This window comes from Diadema antillarum, unplaced genomic scaffold (genome assembly GCF_040938485.1).
Source record: "Diadema antillarum isolate AM-2024a unplaced genomic scaffold, OU_Dant_1.0 seq00001495_RagTag, whole genome shotgun sequence".
NCBI classification, from domain to species: Eukaryota; Metazoa; Echinodermata; class Echinoidea; order Diadematoida; family Diadematidae; genus Diadema; species Diadema antillarum.
In genome coordinates, this window is record NW_027272232.1 from 373,733 (window position 1) to 398,340 (window position 24,608).

At 38.1% G+C, this 24,608-nt stretch overlaps 1 protein-coding gene across 1 annotated transcript in view; it reads left to right on the top strand.

The window, feature by feature from the left end:
* Positions 1 to 515: 515 nt before the first annotated feature.
* LOC139710036 (proto-oncogene tyrosine-protein kinase Yrk-like) overlaps positions 516 to 24,608 on the top strand; it is a 29,885-nt gene continuing 5,792 nt past the window's right edge. The window contains exons 1-8 of the mRNA XM_071621983.1: positions 516 to 533; positions 6,650 to 6,944; positions 11,134 to 11,233; positions 12,150 to 12,248; positions 17,993 to 18,096; positions 19,211 to 19,360; positions 22,774 to 22,929; positions 23,620 to 23,774. Of these exons, the coding sequence (XP_071478084.1) occupies positions 516 to 533; positions 6,650 to 6,944; positions 11,134 to 11,233; positions 12,150 to 12,248; positions 17,993 to 18,096; positions 19,211 to 19,360; positions 22,774 to 22,929; positions 23,620 to 23,774 (1,077 nt within the window). The remainder of the gene's footprint in view (positions 534 to 6,649; positions 6,945 to 11,133; positions 11,234 to 12,149; positions 12,249 to 17,992; positions 18,097 to 19,210; positions 19,361 to 22,773; positions 22,930 to 23,619; positions 23,775 to 24,608) is intronic.

The window sequence follows — 24,608 nt, forward strand, 5'->3', positions numbered from 1 at the left end:
GCTCCCCAGCCGGCCGGGTATATTTTGTCAGTGCGAAATTGAAATGGGAACAAAATTTTGATTAATTTCCCCCTGTAATCTGTATCGCCCAATTCTCACGAGTAATCTGTCACCTGTGGTTTTTCCCTCTTCTGCTCCGCATCTCTCGCGCCAGGCCCGTCATCCCCCTTGATACCCGCGGCCCGTCGTGCAAAAGTCCACGTATAAAAACCGCCAGCCGATCTGAAATCTGCGTTATTCCGCACTTCCTCCGCACAGCGACGCCGTCTAACATGCACTTTTTTTTGGTTCATTTTTACAACCAGGTTTCCAATGCCTCGGAGTGAGGGTGCTTCTTCTATCTTTATTTCACCTCGTATTACTCGCCTAATTTGTCAAGGGACCTAACACATACCTTTTCACAGGAGTTTCAATAGACACCTGGGATTGTTTTCGGGCCAATATTATGCGAGAAAAAGCACGTGTGGAAATATCGAGGAATACATTAATTCGTGAAACCTGTGGAAGGATCAAGCATGTTTTCGTTCAGGAAGGTAAATCGAAGTCGGAGCTATCACGAGTTTTTAATACTTACAATGTATATGTGCCATGAGAGTGTTATCATTGTGCATGTTTGTGCTCTGAATATCATGTATTTTGTGCTAATCTGTAATTGTGTGTGTGACCCAGTGTGGCTGATGTGTGCGTGTGTGTGCGTGTGCGTGACCCGATGCCATTTCATGATTAGAGAGCCACTTGATTTTTACTGTATGGGGAGACAATCAACTGATTGTCTTTAATTTGACATTACTGTACGTAAACTTACCTTACACTTCACGTATAAGCAAGAAAATCATTGAAAATATATTGTATAGAGTCTCTTATTAAAAAACAAACAAACATAGGTTTCATATTGAAATTCTTAATAAATTTGTACTAACTAATGGTATATTTACCTATCGAAAGTGTAAACTGTGTAGAATGTTATAGAAGGAAACAATATTTCAAGAGCAACTCGTTTCCTTTTCGTATACCTATCCTAACAAAAAAAATCATTTCAAAATATTAGCTGTGCACATAACGCCTCAATAATTCACCTTGGTTCGGAAATCAATGTCGAAAGTAGTACACCATTATGTCTACAAATTGTATTTTTCGCAGAGTAATATGATCGGATATCGAAACAGAACGACTTCCCATGAATAGCAGACGAGCTCATTCGTTAACGGAATAACAATACAGATATCATAATAAACAGCGTACGACTGAGCAGATCCTGTGGTGTGTGTGTGTGTGTGTGTGTGCCATGCATGTGTATTGTATTGTATTTTTCTTTTATCATTATAGTCTATATGGAAAACAACACACTGATTTGACGTGTCCAAGTAATCATGTTGACAGAGACGAGAAGTTGTCAAACTGCCAAAGATGATGTAAAAATAAGCCTCAGAATATTTCAAATTTGACCAGTGATTGCGACGATAGTGATGCGGATTTGAAGACATTTTAAATCAGCATCAAAATGTGCAGTGGAAATTGCAAGATATCAAATAATACTTAGGTCTCAATCTCAGAATTGAAAGAGATAATGAAGTAATTTCATACCTTCTATAGAGTTTTGCTTCATGATGAATACGGACATCTTCTTCTGGGTGGCGCGCAATCTGTCATCATTAGAATTTGTATTATATTTCCCCATGTCCATTATCCCGCCTACTCCATAAAGTTAAATTCAATATAAGAATCATTGGAATATCGTCTTTTTAAAAGAACATTATTCCCATCTGAACTGAGATGTCGTGTTTTAAAGTCAGATACCTCCTTTTGCTAGGGATGTTCACTCTTCTGAAGCAAAACCGCGATATATCTCCACATGCTCCGCCTTCTAATGTCTGCGGCGACATGGCCAAGTCTATTCATGATAGCGTCATAACAACGGCAGGCATCAGCTGAGTCTGGTCTGTGCAGACGAAGATTTTGCGGTGAGATTAAGGAAAAAAAAGTTCAGAGAGAGAGAAAAAAATGATTAAAGGGATCGGCGAGGCTCTACCATTTCACACATGTATCATTCACGGATTCAACTAATAAAAATATTTTTTTTTTTAAGAAGGACTTCTTGGAGTAGAACGCATTTTGGTTGTCTGTTTCTGATGAAATAACGGTTCGGAGAGATTTGTTTATGTTGGATTTTTGTTAATCCTCTCCGCGAAGTCCCTGGGACACTCCGAAATATCCTGTTTCCTTTGTGAATTTCACATCCCAGGAAGAAAGATGGATGTCTAAGGCACCTCATGACCATGATAAATTATGGTTATACGAAAAATAAGAGGAAAAGATAAAGAAAAAAAAAAACGACAACACCGTGCCGCACATCTTTAGCAAGCAAGTCTCCTTGTATATCATCTGTTAATAGTTTGTTGTTTGTTGTTTTTGCGTTTGAACGATTAAGTTCATAAAATTTCCATTTAACATCACAAAGGGAAATCAAATGGAAATACAGAAAGTCATGTCGCCACTTAATCGTAAAACATAGAAATATCTATGTTTTACGTCAGCTCGACTGCAGCTAATACGATATCCCTGTTGACGATATTATCTTCACCTGCACAGTTCCATGGCAATCTGAAGTTTTTCATTAGTATTAACATAATCATTATTTTCATTATCATTTCTCAAATCATTTCCAATATTGTAATTATCACCATTAAAGTTGCCTACCATGTATCATATCCAAAATGGTGATGATGATGATGATGATTATCATTGCTGTTCTAATCATCATGTTTATCATCATTATCCTTATTTTTATTATTATCATCGTTATCATTGTCATTTAATATCTCATTTTCATCGGTCTCATCAGGACTTTTGGACTCCTTCCATCGAGGATGACTGCGTAATTTCGCTGTTTAGTGCCTAATGTGTTTTAAGGTAAACTTCGTGAGAATGACAGAGGCAAATGTATGAGCTTGAGATCAATTTTGTTGTCATGACAAGACAAATAATGGTATTAGCTCTTTTATCAGACAAATTGCTGGTTCGTATGAGTTGTGTTATCGGGGATGCTGCATAACTCCATACCTATGAATAAAGTTGTCATCAAAGTAAACTCTCTTTACGTAACGTTGATTTTTTTTTTTTAAAGAAGATTCCCTCCTGCGGAAAGAAAATGGATCCTCCTAGAATTTTTAAAATTTAAATGATTTATTTTGAGAATTATCTCATAAACTATTTTTTTTTGCATCACTACAATCATTATTATTTCGGTGCCTCACCATCAAAACATGAGGGCGTTATAGCCTGATTGTTTCTAAACGCACTGGCTAAGAAATTTTGACCAAACCCTATCTACAGCTCACGTCTGTCACTATAACTCTATTCATCGAGTTGATCTTTATAATACTCTGTTGTTGTTGTTTTTTCTGTCGTACCGAGGTATTTCAAGAGTACAAAGTTGAATTACTTCTTTGACAGGAATTCTGTCATGTTAGCTTTCACACTGTAAAACTGACTTTGATCAAACTCACGGTGATTTGACGAGGAGTTCTGTTCTATCTTGAGATCTGCGTTGTCATGGCCAAATTCCACCGACGAAATAAATGGGAATATCGTCGTAAAATCTGAAAGTCAGGATGTCACTCGCCAGGGAGCGATGGTCACAATGATTGTATGATTTAAAATATGTACATAATATATAAATATGTAGGTTTATGTTTTTATATCATAACTGCTATGATATACATATAGCATAATATATATTATATATGCATGTGTTTCTGCGTTGAATGGTGTGTGCTTGTGACTGTGGTTAATATTTCATATCATGATAATGTATATTATTCTAGTATATCATTATATAATCATGATATCATTATGCATGTGTGTCTCCGTTTAATGATGTTCGAAGGTGCTTTCATTTCATTTTAATTTTAATTTTATGTCACCACGATGGTAAAAGGAACTTGCTCAGCAGGCTAGTGGCTGTTATTCTGCAACTCCGTCCATAATGATATAACGGAGAAACATATCAGTGATTCAGTGTACAATAATGCCTTGTTGTTTATTGGTAACGTTTATACCTACACGCGTTATCCCTGGAGGAAACAAAGTCCCATATACTGTGGTTTAGAACTCCTCTCCCAGAACTTTTAGGTATAAACATAATTAACATAATTAAAGCGAAAATTAAATAAGTGACATCCTTTTCTGAAATTGACACGGCCTCTTCAGTCAGTATTCTATGCTCTAGCTCTCTCTGTCAACGAATAACGGCAACATGTATTGAAGTGCGTTCAGGGAGGGTCAAAACAAATTCGTGTAAGAAATGCACGTTGCTAGAGAGAGGGGGAGCGCCTTGCTTAAAATCATCATCGCACAGGCATGCTTGTAAAAAAAAAATACCACAGATTTGTGCGTACAGCCCCACGTCAGTTGTTTCAGCCCTGTTTGGGTTTTCAGATTGTGCCTGAGATACTCATTACTCACAGTCATTGTTTCAGACTATTTCCAAAACCCTATCTTGCGAAACGTCGATGGCCTCCCTCTTGGATTTAAGCCGAGAATTCCCTCACGGTGTTTCGCGCCAAACCATTCATATGCTATTGTCTGCTGAAGTGTGTAGCGAATGTGTGTGAGGTATCCATTGCTGTGCGCGTTGGGTTCTCCGGGTTCTCCTCTCTATCATTCCCGGTTATTGGACATTAATGGTCTGAGAAGGAAACTCGAACAAATTCTAGGTGGCGTATTTCTCTCATCAGTTTCGCATTTGTACAGGAATTATTAGGTACCATGTGACCTTAAGAACGATGAGAAATTATGGTCCTATAATGTCAATACATTATTTCATGTTTCCTTTTTGGTCGTTCTGCTACAAAGTTTCGAACTTTTTGTGTTGAAGTTACCATTTCTACAATAAATATGTTCGTAAGCATGTGATTTTAGAGAAACATACAGACATGACAGAGCGAATAAAGAGAATGAAAGAGGGGGAGAGAGAGACATTAATGGCGAGGAAGGAGAGAAAAGTGTGCGTGTGTATTTGTGTGTACACACATGTCTACAATGTATGTGTGTGTTTAGGTGTGTGTGTGTGTGTGTGCCTATGGATGTTCGTGTATACGATTACCAAGTGAAAAATATCAACAACCGATTCAAAATAATATCCTGTCTTTTACAGACGAAATGTGCGTTGTTTCTGGTTATGTAATTTTCCGCCTAATAAGTTGCTTGATTGGCTCCTGGGACATTCATCCCAGTACAGGTTTCCGATTTAAACCCTGTGATATGAGCTATACATTCCGAATGTCTATGATAATTATATTCAGCGCATTTACCAACAATCACACACATAAAACAACTTTTGCGAGTAGAACATGCATTTAGCTACAGCATCGCGTGTATTGTATGCGTGTATGTGTCCTTTTACATTGTAATGAGGTATTTTGTGAAGAAATAAATTGTGATGGGGTGGCTCAAGCAATATCCTAGCCTTTTGTCAATACCCTCTCGCTGTATGGTGTTGCGCTCGGCTGGGCTCGCTTCGCTCGCCCGTTGCAGCGAGAGGGCCTTGACAAAAGGCTAGCAATATCCCTACTTCGGTTTTCTTTTTTTTTTTTTTTTTTTTTTTTTTTTTTGGTGTGAAGATTTCTGTTGAAACTCGTAAGGCTTTGCCAGGGATTAAAACTGAGTTCAAGTCGGTGGGACGGGATGGGAGTTCCTTAACGATAAGGAAACACGTGACATCAGGGATCTACTTCGGCCCTTAACCGCGCATTGAAAGATTGGCTGTACCACGAGGGCGGTTTTTATGTTTGTTTTTAGATGTCAAAATATTTTTCCTTCGGAATAATAATAGTGGTGCCAGTGCGATACTCTGATTAGACAAATTCTCGAATTATATTATTTCGTTTGTTGATCACATTTATGAGACATGAGAACCTGCTGTACGTAATGTCAAAATTCTATAATCATCATTATTAAATTTGAAAAATATTATGAACGCTATGTTTTAGGATGTGTACAAAGTTGATTGTAAGTGCAAAATGTTTTTGTTCCCTGCTATGCACGATGCGGAGTGTATGTCATCCTTGTTTTTCCTGTGAAAATCCATCTCTTATTCTTATACATTGCGCATTTTATGACATTTGTTCAGAAGTGTCGAAATATATTTCTCATGGTATACCCCAGTATAGGAAGACACTTAGTGAATGCTGCTGCGTAGTACTCATGCTGAAAGAAGTCCCGCCATATACTGTTACACTAGTAAACTCATGGCTAAACTAAACAATCCAAAACCAACGACACAACCGGCACAGACAAATTAGTTAGACACATTTCTGTATGTTTCTCGTATTCCTCTTGAGTTGGCTATTCTCTTCCAAAACAGTCTTCTAAATACATATCTTTTTATTTCTTTTTTATGTCTTCTTGGACAATCTCGAAAGTCTTATTTTTTTTCTCAATATTATTAGCACTATTACTACTGCATAGCCACATTGTGTTCTTTGCTTGGTCATTCCTTTGACTTGAAATGAAATCTTAAAAGATGCTATAAAGCAATTTCATCTAATAAAGTAAGAACTTCCATCGCCGTACAAAACTTTTCCAGTGTTGCAATCTCTCGCTTGAAATCATTGTGTCTATTCATACCTCTATCTATTTTCCACATCAGGTCAGTTCCCACTTTTCCCGGATCGTACACAAACACCATCACCCCAACATGGGCAATCGAGAATCGGGAGAGATGGGCGACGGAATAGATCACGCTGGTCAGTCAACGATCACCGTGAACTCGTCGTCCAAGGTCATGAAGGACAAACGGAAGAACAAGAAGGCCACGCCTAAGAAGAAGGACCACATACAGGATGATCATGGTTTCCATGACAACGGGATGAGTGGCGGGGCGATGGGCTCCGCGGGTATTGATACGGGAGGAGGGATATCGCCGTCGATATCGTTTAAACATGGTGAGTTGGGATATGCGTGCATCCTTGTTTACGCCAGGTAGTTATCTGTGAGATGAAGATGCTGGCAAAGAACTGTGTCGAAGTAAGGAGTAACAAAGATTTTTCCCACTTTTTGGCTGGATGACATTTCAAGTCCGGGACCAAACTATTGTTGATCTAAATCCTGCCAATATAATTATCATCATGAAAAACAAAGAAAGGCACAAAAAACAAACAAACAAACAAACAAAGACGACGTCCTTGTGTTTCGATTAATAGTCGATTATACAATGTAATGCGTAATACAGGTTTGACAAGACGAAAGAAAATTCCTGCGCCTTTCCGCCCTCCCCCACCCAAGACAACTGAACAGCAAGTTCCCGTGATTTTTGGAGTAATTCATATCCTGTTATTGGTGTCATGGATTATGACATACATTCCCGCCATACAGTGTGTCAAAGAACTTGCTACATGCATACATAATTATATACTGATACATACAGACACACACACAGAGAATACAACAGTACTGTTACTGCCCACTATATGTTAAAAAAATGATTCATTTCAAATTCTCTTCTGGACAAGAACGAATACATTCAACATTCGACTCTAAGACTGAAATGCACGCGTGATGGTGGATTGGTGCATGACTAAAGAAATAAAGCCGTAGAGAAGATCGTTCGGGCTTGTGAAATACCTGGGAAATAATGATTAATTCTCTGCCGAGGGATTTTTTTTTTTCTTGCAAGCGATCGAGACAAAAAAGCTTTCAACGTCACATGAGACAGAACAGTTCGTGATTCAGTTTACCGCAAAGTGTAGCATTCCCCGCAGGGAGAGTGTTCTTTTTGTTTTTACTCTGGCTGCATCACCTTAACTTGTTTAAAGGAATCGCTATACTCTCTTCAAAGTAGAGCAAGGGTGACTCGTCACCATAGTGCCATGATAAAGTCAAAGGTAAACCCATCCACAAAACCTACAAAAATAGCAAAATAAATTTGGCTAAAAATGAAAATCTTATTGTTCATTTTTTTTCGAAAACCGAAAATTTTATATCCGAACCACCTCCTGCGTAATTTTTAAAATTCGACGAGTCTCATGCACAGAGAATACAATTTCCTTTCTTTGTGTTCGTATAATTTAAGGTATATATGCGACTTTACAACTGACCCTCAGTGTATACGTTCCTTGCCTAATTTCCATCAAAATTACGATATCTGTATAAGAAAGATAAACGTATCCAGTGGCACCTTTTTAGCGAGCACTTTAAACGGTGGTTTTTCTTTGTGTGTGGTTTAGACGACGAGTTAAATATTCATAATCAAATTATTGTTTGACGATTTTATCAAAATTTCGTGGTGATTGGTCGCAAACAAGTACTTTTTTTCTGTGCAGTGATGCTGTATATGTATCGAACCAAGAGTATCCCGTTCAGATTGAAATTATTTTTATACAATTAAGAAATAAACTCTAAACGAGCGCATGTATAACTCAAAGATCAAACAAAGTTGATTTCAATAAAAACAAACTTATCAAGCTAGTTATTGGGTTCTGTGAAATGTCTACTATTGTCAGGTAACTTGGAATTCTCTCTCTCTACAAATACATACATAAGCTCTAGCCTGTCAGAAGACTGTGTACAACTTAAACATTTAGACCGCATTATCTTTGAAGACCATCATCACAAGCAGTCCTTTACTCCGCGGACTTTATGATTTCACACAGTGGGATAGAAAGCAATAAACACACATACAGCAAGCCATACGCACTCACACAACGTGGCATCATCATTTAAGATAACGATTCATTTCAAAGTGCTGGAAAGTAGCAGTGATTTCTTGTCAGAAATTAGTGAGATCAAATGTCTAGTGCCCCTATGATACTAGATCTCAACTGCATACGATAGATTCTTCCGTTATTTTGTCGCAATTCTGCGCGGTGTCAAGTTGTGATGGCGTTTAAATACCCTTAAAATGCATTCAACCTTTGCTTTCCTGGATTCTGCCAACATGTATTATTTTCACGTACTCTAACTATGACATGTGTTCATAAGAGTACAAAACTTTTTGCCAAGTTCTTACAAAATGTATAATGCTCCATAGAAGGGCGTGTGTTGACTGGAATTGGCGCAATGCACCGTTGCAATGCCGTAATATTAGAAGCGGGGAGATGTGGATTTTACGATTTGCAGTACATCACGGTTTTAATCGTTTCGGGATATTTTCGGAAGCCCCGCTTTTGAAGTGCCTTCACGGGCTAACGCGTAGTGGACAACAAACGTAGGAAGCAGGGTATTATTAACCGAGGACTTGTCTCGATTAAATAGCTTAGAGGCTTGTCGTCAGGCTAATCATATACTTAGCAGGGTCACCGGTGCTGTGCTGTGGAGCCGTTTTAGATACCACGCAGCTTGAGAGATAAAGGGAAGATTCCCTGGCGACCAAGATGAATTTCCGAATGCTGCAAATCACAGCAAAAAAAAAAATAATAATAAGCAACAAAATGATGATTTCAAGGATAAAAAAGAAAGAAAAAAACCGATACACTTTTTCTTGTATTGACATCATCTAGTAGAGTTCTTGTTTGTACAGGACAAACTACATACATTTTTATTCGAACAGTGTCGGAAGTTAGTTATACTGTGAAAGTACTGTGTGGAATTAATGCTATTTTGTTTGATCACACGACATCTGTAGCAGTGTTTAGAAACATTCGGGCTTAATGGACAAACACTATTCTTTTTCCCTTTTTAAATGAAATGGCAAGATTATTGTTTAACCACAGAAGAGAATACATCGCATTTGATCACCAGCGAGACAAAGATAACACCTTATAATTGTAACGTTGAATAAATTATTAAAATGTAGTTCCCTTTTGTCATGATAATTACAGATAAAGCCAGCTTGGTTTCGACAACTTATATCAGAACTCGCATTTCGCATGCCATCTGAACGATTTCGTTCGTCACTTTTGTTTGAATTAACGAGGAGACAAAATCCTGGTTTGATTTTATGAATGAAGGCTACGACCCAGCATTGTCTACAATAAGTATAAGAGTGGCTGAAATTCACAAGTGGATTGTTCACAATGTTCACGACAAAACAAAATAAGTATGTCCGTTGAAACCTGTTTCAGTATAATATTTTGCAAAATATCTTTACCATGTTACTTCACAATGAATTATTGCAACAAATGTACAATAGTAAATGAAAACAAAACAAAACCAAAGAACTCGTGGAACTTGAATCAAGGTTTAAATTGATTTGTGAATCCAAGCTTAAGTTGAACAATAAGTTTATTTCCAGTCCGAAAGTTTGGCAATTAGTCATTATCATTTTAGGCCAACGTGTTGCAAATACATTTTAGTAACATTTGGAATTTAATATCGTCGAATGTCGAATTGAAACGATTGTTCCTTCTCCATACAAGCATTATATCGTATACTCTCGACCATGATGATGGTAAGGATCGTGGTCTAACTTTTTTTTTTCGCAAGCATATCGCACTGAGCCACTATATCTGCTAAATTGTCCGCCAGCAGTTATCTATTCAGGTACTTGTGATATTAGTATAACATAAAAAAACACACAGAAACGCTAACATTACAACCCTTGTTTTCCTGTCCTTACTTCTTAGCTCATTTTGGAATATTTTAGATTTCAATCAGGAAACTATCGCTCATTTTGTTCAGTTTGATGTGATCACAATGCTATGATATTCAGACTTCCAAGAACGCGTCCAAAAGCTATTCAACCTTTCTTCCTGCTCTGTTAACATGGTTAACGAAGTGTGATATGGTGGAATGAACTTGAAGAACAGCTTAGTGAGAATATGCGTGAGAATAGGACGCCTGTGTAAACTTTGGAATAATTCGTGCATCGATCATTTTATAAAAGGGGCGATTAAACAATTTGTGTAACAGATTTAATTTTTGTTTCTGTCAGAATGTGTTCTATATCACTTGAGCCATGCATCCATTGCAAAAGTTTACCAGAAGAAAAGAGCATACGACCGTGAAATTATTGACATATGGACGTGCACACATTCTGATCGGGGTCATTCTTTTTTCTGGGTAATTTCATTAACGCATGGCTCCACAACGCCAATGAATGTGGACGCTTTGTAAGTTACTAAAATAACAGTTTTGTAATAATAATTGTTATCTCTTACATCTGAGCATGCGTTTTCTGTTTATCACACCACACAGCTGCCGGGGAGCGTTACAAGGCGCTCTATGATTATGAAGCCAGAACAACAGACGATCTTACTTTCAGAAAGGGGGAGATCCTCATCATTACAAACAAAAGGTAATTCATGATTGTGAAGATAAACCAATGTTCACTGTTGTAATTCTTCAGGATCGTCTTCTTTATCGTCGCCACAAGCAGTATCATTTTCCTCTGTTTAGCTCTCCTGAGCCAAAGGCTCAAATGAGTTATTAAGATCATCATTGTCCGTAGTAAGTGTCGTTTCAAGTTTGTTCATGGTGGATCCAGGGGTGCCTCACCCCTCCCCCAAGAGCCCTGGGAGTGGAGTGGGAGTCCAAATTGCGGCCCAATTTTCACATTTTCAGCTTCTTCTCGAAAACATCATGTTGAATTTAAGGGATCTCTTAGAAACAATCTTCTATAGAACCAAAAATACTCTCGAGTAAATGTAATGCAAATTGGTAAGTGCATTTTCAAGGTTATGGAAGATCCAGGGCTGGCCCTTTGGGGCCGGGACCAAATCGGGGCCAGTTTCCACTTTCTAATCTTCTTGTAGACAACGCATTGTCAAAAAATCCTCTAAAAGCTTGGAAGGTGTCATTGCCAGTGCGATATAGAAAAAAAAACAAGTGGACAACTTGCCCTCATGGAAGTTCCCTAGAGCTCCCCAAGAGTTATGTTTCTCTATAGGGTAAGTTTGCAAGATTGTGTGGAAGGTGAGTTTGCGATGCTCAGGTGAGCGCGAGACCCTTGGTCCTTCAAATTGTAATATTGTCTAAAAACAATCCTTGTCATCGAATCATCGTCAGTATTTTTGCTTTTTTCCCTTCTTTGGTGTTGCAACAAACATATAATTCTTTTAATCTAACTTCTCTTGTCATTACCATAATCATCTTCCTCTTTATAGTTTTATGATAACTGTATTTTGTCATAGAATTTCCATCATCATAATTATTTCGTTTTTACCTTACCTTGACCTCTGACTTACTTTTTGTTTGTTTGTTCTTAAACGCAGTGATCCGAACTGGTGGCTAGCATCCTCGGTTGTGTCGAAGAGGGAAGGATACGTGCCCCGGAACTACATCGAGCCAGCTGACCTCCTGCAGTCAGAAGAGTAAGACATGACTAAAAGCAAAGAACAAACTCAGAAATATGTCGATTGTAACAACAGTAGTTTTAGAGGTAATTATAGTTATGATGGTATTCACATTATGTACTTTGCCTTGAGAGTTTCTGGTTAAACTATGGGCAGAGGTAACTCCAAAATAGTAGGCCTATATAATTATATTGTTCACTGAGGGGGCAGCTCCGAAGTGAATATACAATCGGGGTCACCGACGCACATAGTTTTAACAAGAAACTTGGAATCAGGTAGAATATATTTGTTTTGTATTGGATAAAAAAACTGTAAAAAAAAAAAGAAGGGGGAATGAGGCGAGAGGTAGGGTGGAGGATGCGATATTGTGGAGGGATTTTAACGGTGACCGTGCGAAGTTGGGCACTATGTCACAATTGCTAAATATGGCAATTTACAAAGTTGACAGTACAAGGCAGCGCGCGATGTCAGAATTGCTTTGTGACGTCACAATCGTTTTGCGCCATCATTTCATAACTAGTGTACTATTGGGAAAATGTCGTCATAAAGAGTGATGTCATTTAATAGTATACCATGAATTGTCAAACATGCCAACATTCTGAAATAGTTGAAAATACATATGATCATGTGAATCTCTTTGAACCAATCAATAGACAGATATTTTTGGATCCAAAATATAATATACAAATATACTTTGTCTTGAGAGTTTCTTGTTAAAACTATGGGCAGAGGCGACTCCAAAAGAACTATTCACTTCGGGGCTGCGCCCCTCAGTGAATAGTTCTTTTGGAGGCACCGAGGCCTATAGTTTTAACAAGAAACTTGAAATTATGCAAAGTATTTTTGTTTTATATTTTGGATAAAAAATTTGAACATAAGAAGGGGAAATGGGGGTAAATGTAAAGCGAAAAGTCGTATGATGGATGCGATGTTGTGAAGGGATCCTACATTATAAGAAGCATGTCGCTGCGGCGCACGATGTCGGACCTGCTTTGTGATGTTTGTTAAAAATGTCACATTTACAAGCGCGACGCGCGGTGTTAAGGTGCGAAGCAATGCGCAATGTCAGAATTGTTTTTATGACGTCACAATTATTTTGTTAGAAATTGATGCATTTCACAGAGTGACGGTACTAGCAGTGCGCAAAGTCAAAATTGCTTTGTGGCGTCACAATTGTTTTGCTAGAAATACACTGTAGTTGCATTTCACAGAGTGACAGTGCAAAGCTGCGCACAATTTCAGAATTGCGTTGTGACATCATTTTGCAAATAGTATACTATTTGCAAAATGTCGTCATAGAAGTGACGTCATTTTGCAAATAGTACTTTGTGGAGTGTCAACTTTCTGAAATAGCTGAAAATACCTAGCGCCTTGAGTATCTTTTTTAGGTAGAAATGTGCGCTTTATAAGAGTCTCATTATTATTATTATTATTATTATTATTATTATTATAATCACGTGAAGCTCTTTCAACCAATCACCAGAGGATAAATTTTTGATCCAAAATATGATAGCAATTATGAAGTAACTACTTCCACCACTGCTTCTACTACTACCATGACTGCTACTACTACTACTACTTCTACTGTTACTACTTTTACTGCTACTACTACTACTACTACTACTATTATACTTCTGCTACTTCTACTACTACTGCTACTACTACCACTGAACTACTTCTACTACTACTGCTGTACCACTGCTACCATGTACAATGTATATGGCTGCTACAGGTAAACTTCTGTATGAGTCCTGATAATTATCTCTGCTTCTAACGTGAACTTTTTATTTGCGTTGAGTGCCGATTGACATAGAAAACCCAATAGCACTGAGCACGCAGTCTAAAGTCCTTGGCAAGGAACGAGTTAAGTGTCATACCTATCCAGGTACCCTCATGATTATTAGGGTTCTGTTTTCTAGGACTCTCTCTGATGAATAGCATACTAAAGCGTTATCAGGGATCACTTTCGCATCATGGGTTGGACTAGCCTCCACAATCGAATGTGCCACAGTGCTCTTACCATGGTTGACAAGCGAGCAAGCTTTTCTTTATTCTGTTTTGATAGAAGATGACAAATCTAACGACTTAAGTAACAGACGGCGTGAATTTTTTGTTTCTTTTTGATAGTACATTATCTAGTCATATTATGAAAAGATAGGTCAAATTCACGGGAAACTTTGTCTAACGTTTCAAGAGCCAATGGTAGTCATGATTTGTAATGATTGACGATGCTATCATCGTGTTGTCTACAGAGAATTTGATAGAGGCATTGTAGGGCTCCAAAAAGAGCTATACACGTCATGCCTCGGGCTTTGATGTCCTGTGGACGTGCAGACACGAGCATAACAACACTCATGCAAATCTCACATGGACTGGAATTAGTTATACGTTTAATCGACAGGTTAGGTGGGGAAATAGTTCGTGCAAAGTATATCACGTTAATAGGCCGAGTCTAAGGAGTAAATCTCGTTATCAAATGAGTCGCTTTAACGTTGTGATAGCTTGCATTCGAATTGTCTGCTGTCTAGGTGGGTGATTGCAACGGTTGAACTAGTGAACTCTCGATGCATTGGTAGGCAAGCATGATAGTGAGGTTATGATAAAAGCAAGTAACGCAGTGTAGTGTAATCCTTCTGAAATCCGCCTTAACGGATGTGAGTCATGAACGGTTGATCCCGCGTAGCGAATGGGAAAGTGGTTGGTTATTCTTTTTTTTTTGTCAAGTCCGTTCCGTTCTCTGCCAACAAGAATGTCAACTTGCGTTTCACGCAGGTGTCTTTCTCCTGAGCGTGACAGAACTACGCAGAAAATGACGGCATTCAATGCCACAAAATGGGGGCAGCCAAGGAGTTGTTCTAGTATGTTCTCATGTACGCACTCGTACACCAAACATTTGCAACACACAGAAGTGAGCATTCCCGTCACACCAACAAACAGACAAAAAAAAAATGACAGAAAAGAAAATGGTGTGGGTAAAATTTATCCCTTGTAAACTCGAAGAGCCCTGTTTGAATAAAATGGCGATTTGAATAAATTGCTATGCTCTTGTGGTAAATATACAAAACCAAGGAAGATATTATCTGCGATTAAACACCTCTGGGATGCAAAATTATGCAAGGACTATTTCAAGAGAACTCAATAAACAAATTGGTTCTGTAGACGGATGACAATAATAGCATTTACTTTACGTGCTCGATGCTGCAGCTGTTACCACAATATCAAACATTCATGGTGATCCCATCAGAATAAGTACGAATAACGTGAATAAAATGTTCCAAACCTGAAGGAAAAAAAAAAACCCAATAACAAATGCAGCATTCAGTGAACAATTTCATTGACCACAAAATTGCGTCATGCTTATATCGTGCTTGTAAAGAAAATAATACAATTTATTTTCTATTCATCACTTCAAGTATGAATCTGGCGACCCGCACATGGTTAGGAGCTGATAACGAACGCTTGCGATATCAAAGGAAGGTAGCTCTTTAATCAAATATTTGTCGTTCGTATATTTTCGTAAATCGTTCTCTCTGCTCAGCAGTCGCCATGTGGGGAAGGAGATAGCAGGTGGCTTAGCCGGTGATGAGAGCATGGGGCTTCAACGGGATGCGTCGCCGAGTGATAATGGTTTCAGGGATGCGCGTGTATCTTAACCCATGGCTTTCCAGAACCGGGTGTGTCCATCGTATGAAATCTGTTGGGTCAGGGGGAGGGTATTTCACGGGGCTCCGGGAGGCAAGAGGTTAAAGCTCTTGGATGGAGAGGGGTGTGGCTCGGAAGGCATCGAAGGATTTCGAAGACTCATCCCTGGTGAAGCTTTAAGAGCTAAGGCCGATCACGATCTTCACCCATCCTTGTCCTGTCGTTGTTAGCTCCCATCCTCTTCTTTGAATTCTCTGACCTTTGAAGAGTTGAGAAAAGTCTCCATGAAGGGCACGATACATAAAGTGTGTGTAGAAAGCACGCATTTATTTTTGAGACGTCATTTTAGGATGCTTTTCTTGATTAAAAACGTAAGTTTTGAATGTAGCTGACAATGAGTAGAGCTTTCATGCTGCTGTAGATAACGAAAACATTTGTTTTTTAAGTTGTTTAACAGCTGCACTGTACGACCTTTTCAAATTTTGCGGCACAGGAAATAGACAGGTTACCCTCAGTCTGTTCGACAGTGTTGATGATTTCGTTTGTTGCTTGCGGAATACCTTGGATGATATTTATTTAAAAAAAAAACACGTGTCGATGAAAACCTGTCATAATTCTGGTTGATTTATGAACTAGCCAAAGGGTTGTTTACGTAAGATCGTGAAGAAAGGTTCCTCGCTCCCGAACTCTGCACCAGCAACTTCAAACACATGTATCAAGGACTTGGGATTACAAGGCAACGGGTATGATATTGCGAACGCAGATGATTCTAATTTCTAGAAACTGTAGAGCAAAGAGAAATAAAAGTTGAATAATTCTACTACTTTTACATAAATTACATTTCGAACTAAATAAAGCACATGGACGCGAGGAATGTTTTATTTACTTTTTTTTGTCGTAGAAATATCACTATTTGATTATCCATGCGTATAATAATCTTACGTCACACAACATGAATATTGATTTGTGACACTTAACTACAACTTTTTTGATATATAAAACTTGAAATGTATTGTTTAAGAAGAACATAAAAAACACCTATATACCAATTTGTTTGAAGCTGCACTCCTTTGATTTCTAGTCATCCTTCACTAACAACTATCTCTAGTCTTCTGTGCGATATTTAAAGTTACAATTAAGCTCAATTTCAAAGAGTCAGGCGCCTATCTGCGTGAGACGTCTGACTCTAGAACGCTAATTTAGTGGACTAATAAGTGGCAAGCGCGTGCTAGAGGTGCGAATATTAAACTTGACACATGTGGGACTAAGGATATCTATCTCGGCCAGAGATCGAGGTCAGATATAGGGCTCTTGTTTGAGGTAACTTTGTGCCAGCATGGAGCTACAACTGTAGCTCAATGCTTGTACCACAAGCCACTGTTATGGCTGGAGGACACCTCGCGATAGAATCTTATAACCATGATAACGAGAAGTGATTGTCGCATGTCTGTCGGACCTTCCTATAGGAGGGGTTAGCAAAAGGCTGAGCCACGTGAACAATCTATCATTCTATGTCCGGCAACAGGGTCTGGATGCATCAACTAGTGAATCTCCTATGTTAGCTTATAACATTTCAAATCGTTTGCAGAGATACCGACGTGGTTATTAGTAACTATACGTACCTTGATGTCCATATGGAACCAAAAAAAAAGGTTTATTAACTTATACTTCAGAGGACTATATGAATAGGGGCATAAGTTGAATATGATGGCAAAAGCGGGGTGATTCATTACCACAACAAAACATGATGCAGACCAGACTAGCCGCCGTGTTCAGTTGACATGATATGAGCCTTCTTATGTATATCATTTGTGTAATTATTTGTTTATTATTACAATGTATATTCCGCTAATCTACTTATTCATCTATTTTGTTTTTGATCAATCGGTATCATGTAGGAGATACTCTTCAGCAGTATGCATGACAAAATGATATTGTATCCACAGATTACATAAAGATTATTTAAAACAAGCTGTGAATGCGTGGCTTAAAGAACTAAGCTTTTAATAAGGAGTCCATAGATAAAGTTAAATCAAATAATTAGTTTTTTTCAACACAGCGATGACATGGATGTTGATGATTAACTCACTCTTCCATTCATTTTGCCATGTATTTTCCAGTTGGTTTTTTGAGAAGATGACGCGGAAGGACGCAGAGAAACAACTCCAGCTGACGAGCAATTCCAGGGGGACTTTCCTTGTCCGAGGAAGTGAGACCAGTCCAGGTAACATATTCATTATATTCATGTTTCATCCTAAGTGCTAAAAGTGTCATCAATTTGCCCAGAATTAAAGAGATCGGTAGGTCCATTGCATCCTTTTATGTCATCCTTTTATAGGCAGAAACAAGTCCGCGTTATTCCCAAATTAGGATATTTTGTTTCCCTCTCTAATTCCTGCACTTGTGTGACTCACCCCATCGGTTATACGCAAGAACTACTTGTCGAAAAGTGTTACGTTTCATAAGTTCATTAAGGTGCAATTCAAACTTATATTCCTATTGCCTATCATGAATAGAGTAAAATCAGACGAACAGAATGGTAGAAAATGTGTCAAAATCGATCTTTAAATAACGACAGTAGGGAAATGCTAACTTTGGCGTGTTTTCACGGAGTAGTGCGTGGTATTGGACGCAACTACGCATGTGAAAATGTCGTCATTTCATGACTGTCTCATTCCGTTCTGAAATAGAATGAAATAATTTTTTCAAGGCGTGTAATTAAGCAAACGGCATTATTTTTGTGTAATATGTCGTATTTGGTAGGATGAGGCGATTAATACAACTAATTCCTATTATTTTCACGTCAGAAGATTTTGTGAAGATATGTGTACACGTCAACGACAGACTTGTAAGAGGATGATGATCAAAATTAGCCTAATTCGACGTTATTTAACCTCTTCCCTAGCAGCAATGAATGCATTATGATATTTGTTTTAGCTATGACACGTGTATATAGTCTGCTGCTTTTAGATTGGTCCATTTTATTACGTCAGTAGAAACTTCGCGGAACTTTCTCAAATTCATCCGAAGTGCTTTCATTGCCGCAAACATGATATATATATATATATATATATATATATATATATATTTTTTTTTTTTTTTTTTTTTTTTTTGCACTTGTTGCATTCCCTGTTGTGGTCACCAACTTGTAGAATGAGCAAAAGTCTTACATTTTGTCATTTCCAAGATTCTAGCATAAACACAGCATGTTATTTGTGCTAAGTTGTTTATTTGTGTTGTTGTTGTTGTTGTTGTTGTTTTTTTAATTTCCACTGCAAATGAATAACAGGTGCTTGATCATTGTCTACTGATAACTTGAATATTGTCTTGTTTACCAGGCGCTTATTCGCTCTCAGTGCTTGATCATGACGACACACGAGGATACAACGTAAAGCACTACCGAATCAGAACCCTGGATAATGGAGGCTACTACATCAGCACGCGAATCACATTCAAGACTCTCAGAGATCTGGTCGAACATTACATGTGTAAGTCATATATTGCCGTACTTTGGTTTCATTATTTCATTTGGGCCAGATGATGGATATCGTTACAAGTTGAAAAGTATTAGGAATCTCAAAAAAGTTTGTACGTGTAGTTTATGTCCGTGAATGCCTATGTACAATAACTGTTGATAACGATTGAGAAATAAACACGATATTGCTGCTTTATCATATCATAATAATTATGCATTTCTCTTGAACTAGAAACAGCTAATCTCTGGCTAATAGTTGAAATTCCCCCTGACTCTAAGCGTTTACGCATTCATTCAGTTTGCATGATGCGATTCATACGTTGGAGAGAAAAGAGAGAGAGAAAAAAAAGAAGAACGCGGTTATTGAAAGAAAGAGAAAATTTGTGGACAGGGCTTTCGCAGTTACCCTCGGTCTTTCTTTTTTATGCCTCCGCCACGAAGTGGTGTCGGAGGCTTTATGTTTTCGGGTTGCCCGTCCATCCGTCCGTCCGTCCGTAATCAAATTTGTGGACAGCGTAACTAAAAAAACCCCTTTTATGGTATCCTAATGAAACGTGGTATGTGTGTTTATGAGGGGGTGAAGTTGTGCCTATCAACTTTTGGGTGCACATGCTTAAGGTCAAAGGACAAGCGGTCAAGGTCAAATGCTAGAATTTCACTTTTTCCCCCATATCTATGCAATGACTGAAGATATTGTCTTGAAACTTAGTGTATACAAGTACTACCCAATTTAGATTCTCTGGTCAGAATTTCAGGTCATAAGGTCAAAAGTCAAAGATCAAGTGAAAATTTTAGAGTTTCACTTTTTTCTCCATATCTTGGATGGAAATGGTTCAAGGTATCTTCATGGAACATAGTATATATGCATGTACTGACTGGCAGTTATTGTCTAGGGAATTCGGGGTCATTGGGTCAAAGGTCAGGGGGTGTCAAAGTCAAGGTCAACTCTTCAAAATTTGACTATTTCCCTCATAGTTATGCAATGCCTGCAAGATTTTTTTTTTAACTTGGTGTATACATGTATTACCCAATAGAGATTCTCTGGGAAGTCTTTTTGCCATAAAGGTCAAAGGTCAAAAGGTCAAAGATCAAGTGAAAGTGCTCAACTTTACTTCTTCCATCTAGGAAGTGGCTCAAGTTGTCTTGAAACTTAGTACATATTTATGCATGTTCTACCTGACAGTGATTCTCTTATGAATTTTAGGGTCAAAGGTCAAGAGTTAAAGGCCATGAGAAAATGGTAACAATTTACTATTCAATACAGAAATTGCACTTTTTCTCCATACCTTGAAAATTACTCAATGCGCAAACATGTAAAAGGGTCAAAGTCAAGAAAAAGTCCTTAATCCCCAAATACATGATCTCCCATTCGTCCAATTAAACCTACATTGTAGGTCAAGGAAGGTGAACGTTCAGCACATTTGTGACATACATGTCATTTTAATATTTTGCCAATTATGTGAAACTGTCGTCACACATTTTTCACATGTACTATAGACCTATTAGGAAAGTCATGCATCATGGCGGAGGCACAACCAGTCGCCATAGCGACATTTCTAGTTCCTCTTATTTTCCTTTCAATGTACGCTTCCAAGGTATTTTGCAATGATGACTAGGCGATATTCATTTATTTCATTTTTGTGACGTCCTTTTCCTTTCAATAACGACTGGTATCGATGAATACATTGTTCTTATATCCTATCGATTCAACCTTCCAGAGATATACATTCGACTTTCGACTGTTTTTCACCGGATTATAGGTATCTTAGAGGGATAGATTAATAAAATGTGCCTGTTTATTCTAATTCTGGCAGTCATTGTCATCAACACTTGGTGTAAACTCAAAGAAAATGTATTTTTATGATAGCTGAAGTTTGTCGTACTTTTAGACAATCCATAGAATGAATGAGAAAAATCTAAATAATTTGACGTGAAAGTGGAATTACACAAGGAGTGCCGCAGTGACTTATTTTGACGCTGTGAAATAACGTTTTTAGTGCCATTATTATTATTATTATTATTATTATTATTATTATTATTATTACTGATACTCATCAGCAAGATTATTGTAGAGGAAGTGGCCGACAAGTGAGAGTATTAAATAAAGGCATGCAGGATGAATACGATGTATAAAGAATATGGTATTATTTCCGTAACTGTATTGATAAATGTGATATTGCAGTACCCGATATTCTCTCAGCGTTTAAAGGAAAAATGTGCTCTCTTTGATTTTCAGGACAAGACCCATTTTGATAGTGTAATTCGTTGTCTTATCTGACAAACTAATTACCATTGGATACAGTAGGTGCACACATGGGAATTCAGTGTACCGATCCACCATAATAGATATAGTGATATATACATTGCAGTATGAGACTCTGCGGAGGACAAAAAATATAATATATGTGGAAATTGCATGTCGTTTCACGGCGAGGTCACTGTTTACAAACGCAGCTAGACTCGACACTCGCGTCATGTAATGGCATGGCCTTCCATTTGGAATCACCCGGATGTTTGAGAGGTGAAGTACTTCCGGTACAGATATGATGCATCAGCAACCGGGTTCTTTGTGTATTTCCATAAGGACAGAGAGAGAAGTTTCATAAACGGTATAGGAATGGCACACAGTTTCAGAATAGACAGGACAGACTGTAAACAATGTCAGTGGCAGGCATTTCGCCTAGTTAGCTGGTTAGAATAGTGAACAGAAAGAGATGAAGGGGAAATAAAACACACATTGATATAACAGAGAGTAAAAGAGGGGCATGGATAGATAGATAGACAGAGAGAGAGACACACACAAATAGGAAATGAGTCACTGGTTTGTCCTGGTGAAGTGTGTGTCAGATAAGCAGTCAGTTTTGCAATACCACCGTTGAATCTCTATTATCACTGATGATTTTATACATTCACTGTGCACCATGTAGGTTATGAGTGAATGAATTGTACGAATGTCATATTTATCAGATATTTGTAAAATATGACATGACTTCTTCATATCACAAATGTAAAACTTAGGTGAGTGAGCTGACCTTGGGTGAAAAAAAAAGTAGTCATGAGATCTGATAGTGTTTAAGTATGTGCATAATCGTATGGTGACACGACATTTGCTCCTGCGACAATTGCTCCGGTCTTATTTTCTCTAAGGACTTAGGGTTAGGGTTAGGGTTGTGATGGGGTTTAGGTTTAGTTTGATGTGAGAATTAGGATTAGGGTCAGGGTTATGTTGATGGGTTGAATTTACGTTTGGCTTAGCATGCAGATATATCATGGGAGTAATTGTCGCAGGAGCAAATGTCATGGAACCAATCGTATATCTCCTCAATCATGTCAAAAATATAATTTTTGTCGTGGGTACTTACTGACTTTACCCCCCCCCCCATATCTCTCCCTCTCTCTTTATTCACATATTGTACTTCTGCGCAGCACAAGCCGACGGACTGGTGTGTAGACTCATGACAGCCTGCCCAAGGCAGAAGCCTGACATGTTCGAGATCAGCAAGGACGTGTGGGAGATTCCGCGACGATCGATAAAGCTGGTCAGAAGACTAGGCAACGGCCAGTTCGGCGAGGTGTGGGAAGGTGCGTGTTGACGTGCGAGGGCGCGCTCATTTACAAGTCGCCTTTCAGTTGCTTCCATGGAAGACTTCGAAAATGCGAAGAAAACTTTGAGTTTTGTCGCAAAAGGAGTTAAATCCATTCTCGTCAAGTTGCGATTAAACCTGCAGATGAAAAGAAAATATGGAATATATTTAATCTAATTCAATTTCATTTCATTTCATTTCATTTTATTAATTTCCACCATTCGACAAGGATGAAAAATGCATATAAGGCAACAAATCAACACAACGAAGACACAAAGTATTGATACATGTACTAGACAAATCAGCACAAAGTACACAATACATGTTAATAATGTTATTGATAATACCTTTAAACAGGCATGCAGTGAACAAGTGGAAAAGTATTATCTCGATCTATGATACCTTACTTATATTTATAATACAGTGTATACCGAGGAATATTTTTGATGTTATGATTTAGAATATTCCATATTTTCCTTTAACTCTTTTTTGTTTTACTTTAATTGATTTAATCACAAATATCCCAACTTAACAGGAATGGAGTTAAGTCGTTTTGCGATCAAACCCTTATAACCCGTTACAAGGACCAAAAATGATGAAATTACCTCCTTTTAATTTATCAGGCGGCTGGTCAGTGATATTTCATCTATTATTAAAAGACTTCTCTTACTCTCGCTCACGTATGCAGGACTGTGGAACGACACGGTGATGGTTGCCGTGAAGACGCTGAAAGAGGGCGCTATGGACCCAACGGCCTTCCTCCAGGAAGCGAACATCATGAAGAAACTCAGGCATCCCAAGCTCGTCGCGCTTCTAGCCATCTGCTCCGAGGGAGTAAGTAGAGTTTGATTTAATTTTTTTTTTTACAAAGACGACGACAACAACAACAACAACAACAACAACAACAACAACAACAACAACAACAACGGTATTATCAGTAGCAAAAAGGGGCAACAACAGCAACAACATCATCTGAAAGTGTAACATCTGTAAAGACTGATCCGTTTTAGATGTTTCATTTCAATCAACCCACGAACAATGGATTGTTATTAAACGCAGGCGAGATTTCCAAGTGGTATAATTGAAAAAAAAAAACTCTTTCATTATATTCACACGAATTTTCAAAAGAGCTAGAAGCGTGCTATTACATACTTCATTGGAATTAGTTACACGTGTAGATTTAATCTTAAACAGACTAGGGCGAAATCAAAATCTGATCAAAATGTCCACTTTTAGAGTCAAAAACATTTTCACCATTTCGGCACAGTAAAGTACAGAGTGTGTTGAGCGCGTTGATCAACCAAGAGGCCTGCCAAGAGGCCCCCACTTTTTTTCTGCAGTCGAAACAATGATGTAACGTCTGCTACTTTATATCTAATAAATCATGGCGAGATCTTTGTTAATAGCTGAAAGATATTTCAATCACAGAAGACGATCATTCAGTTGCAGCTTACTAAATGCATTGTGTCTGAGAAAACCTTGGGATTACATTTTGAAGTCGGATCACTATTGTTCAGAAAACTTGCAATATTGCAACGTTTACTGCACTTCAGCGCATCAGATTTAAGACGATCGAATCCCAAAAAGCCTGGACCCCATTTTTTCTAACACCTTACATGCGTTGGAATTGGCTCGACACCAATTGAGCGGTCTATACATAGTAGTTTAGTAATACCT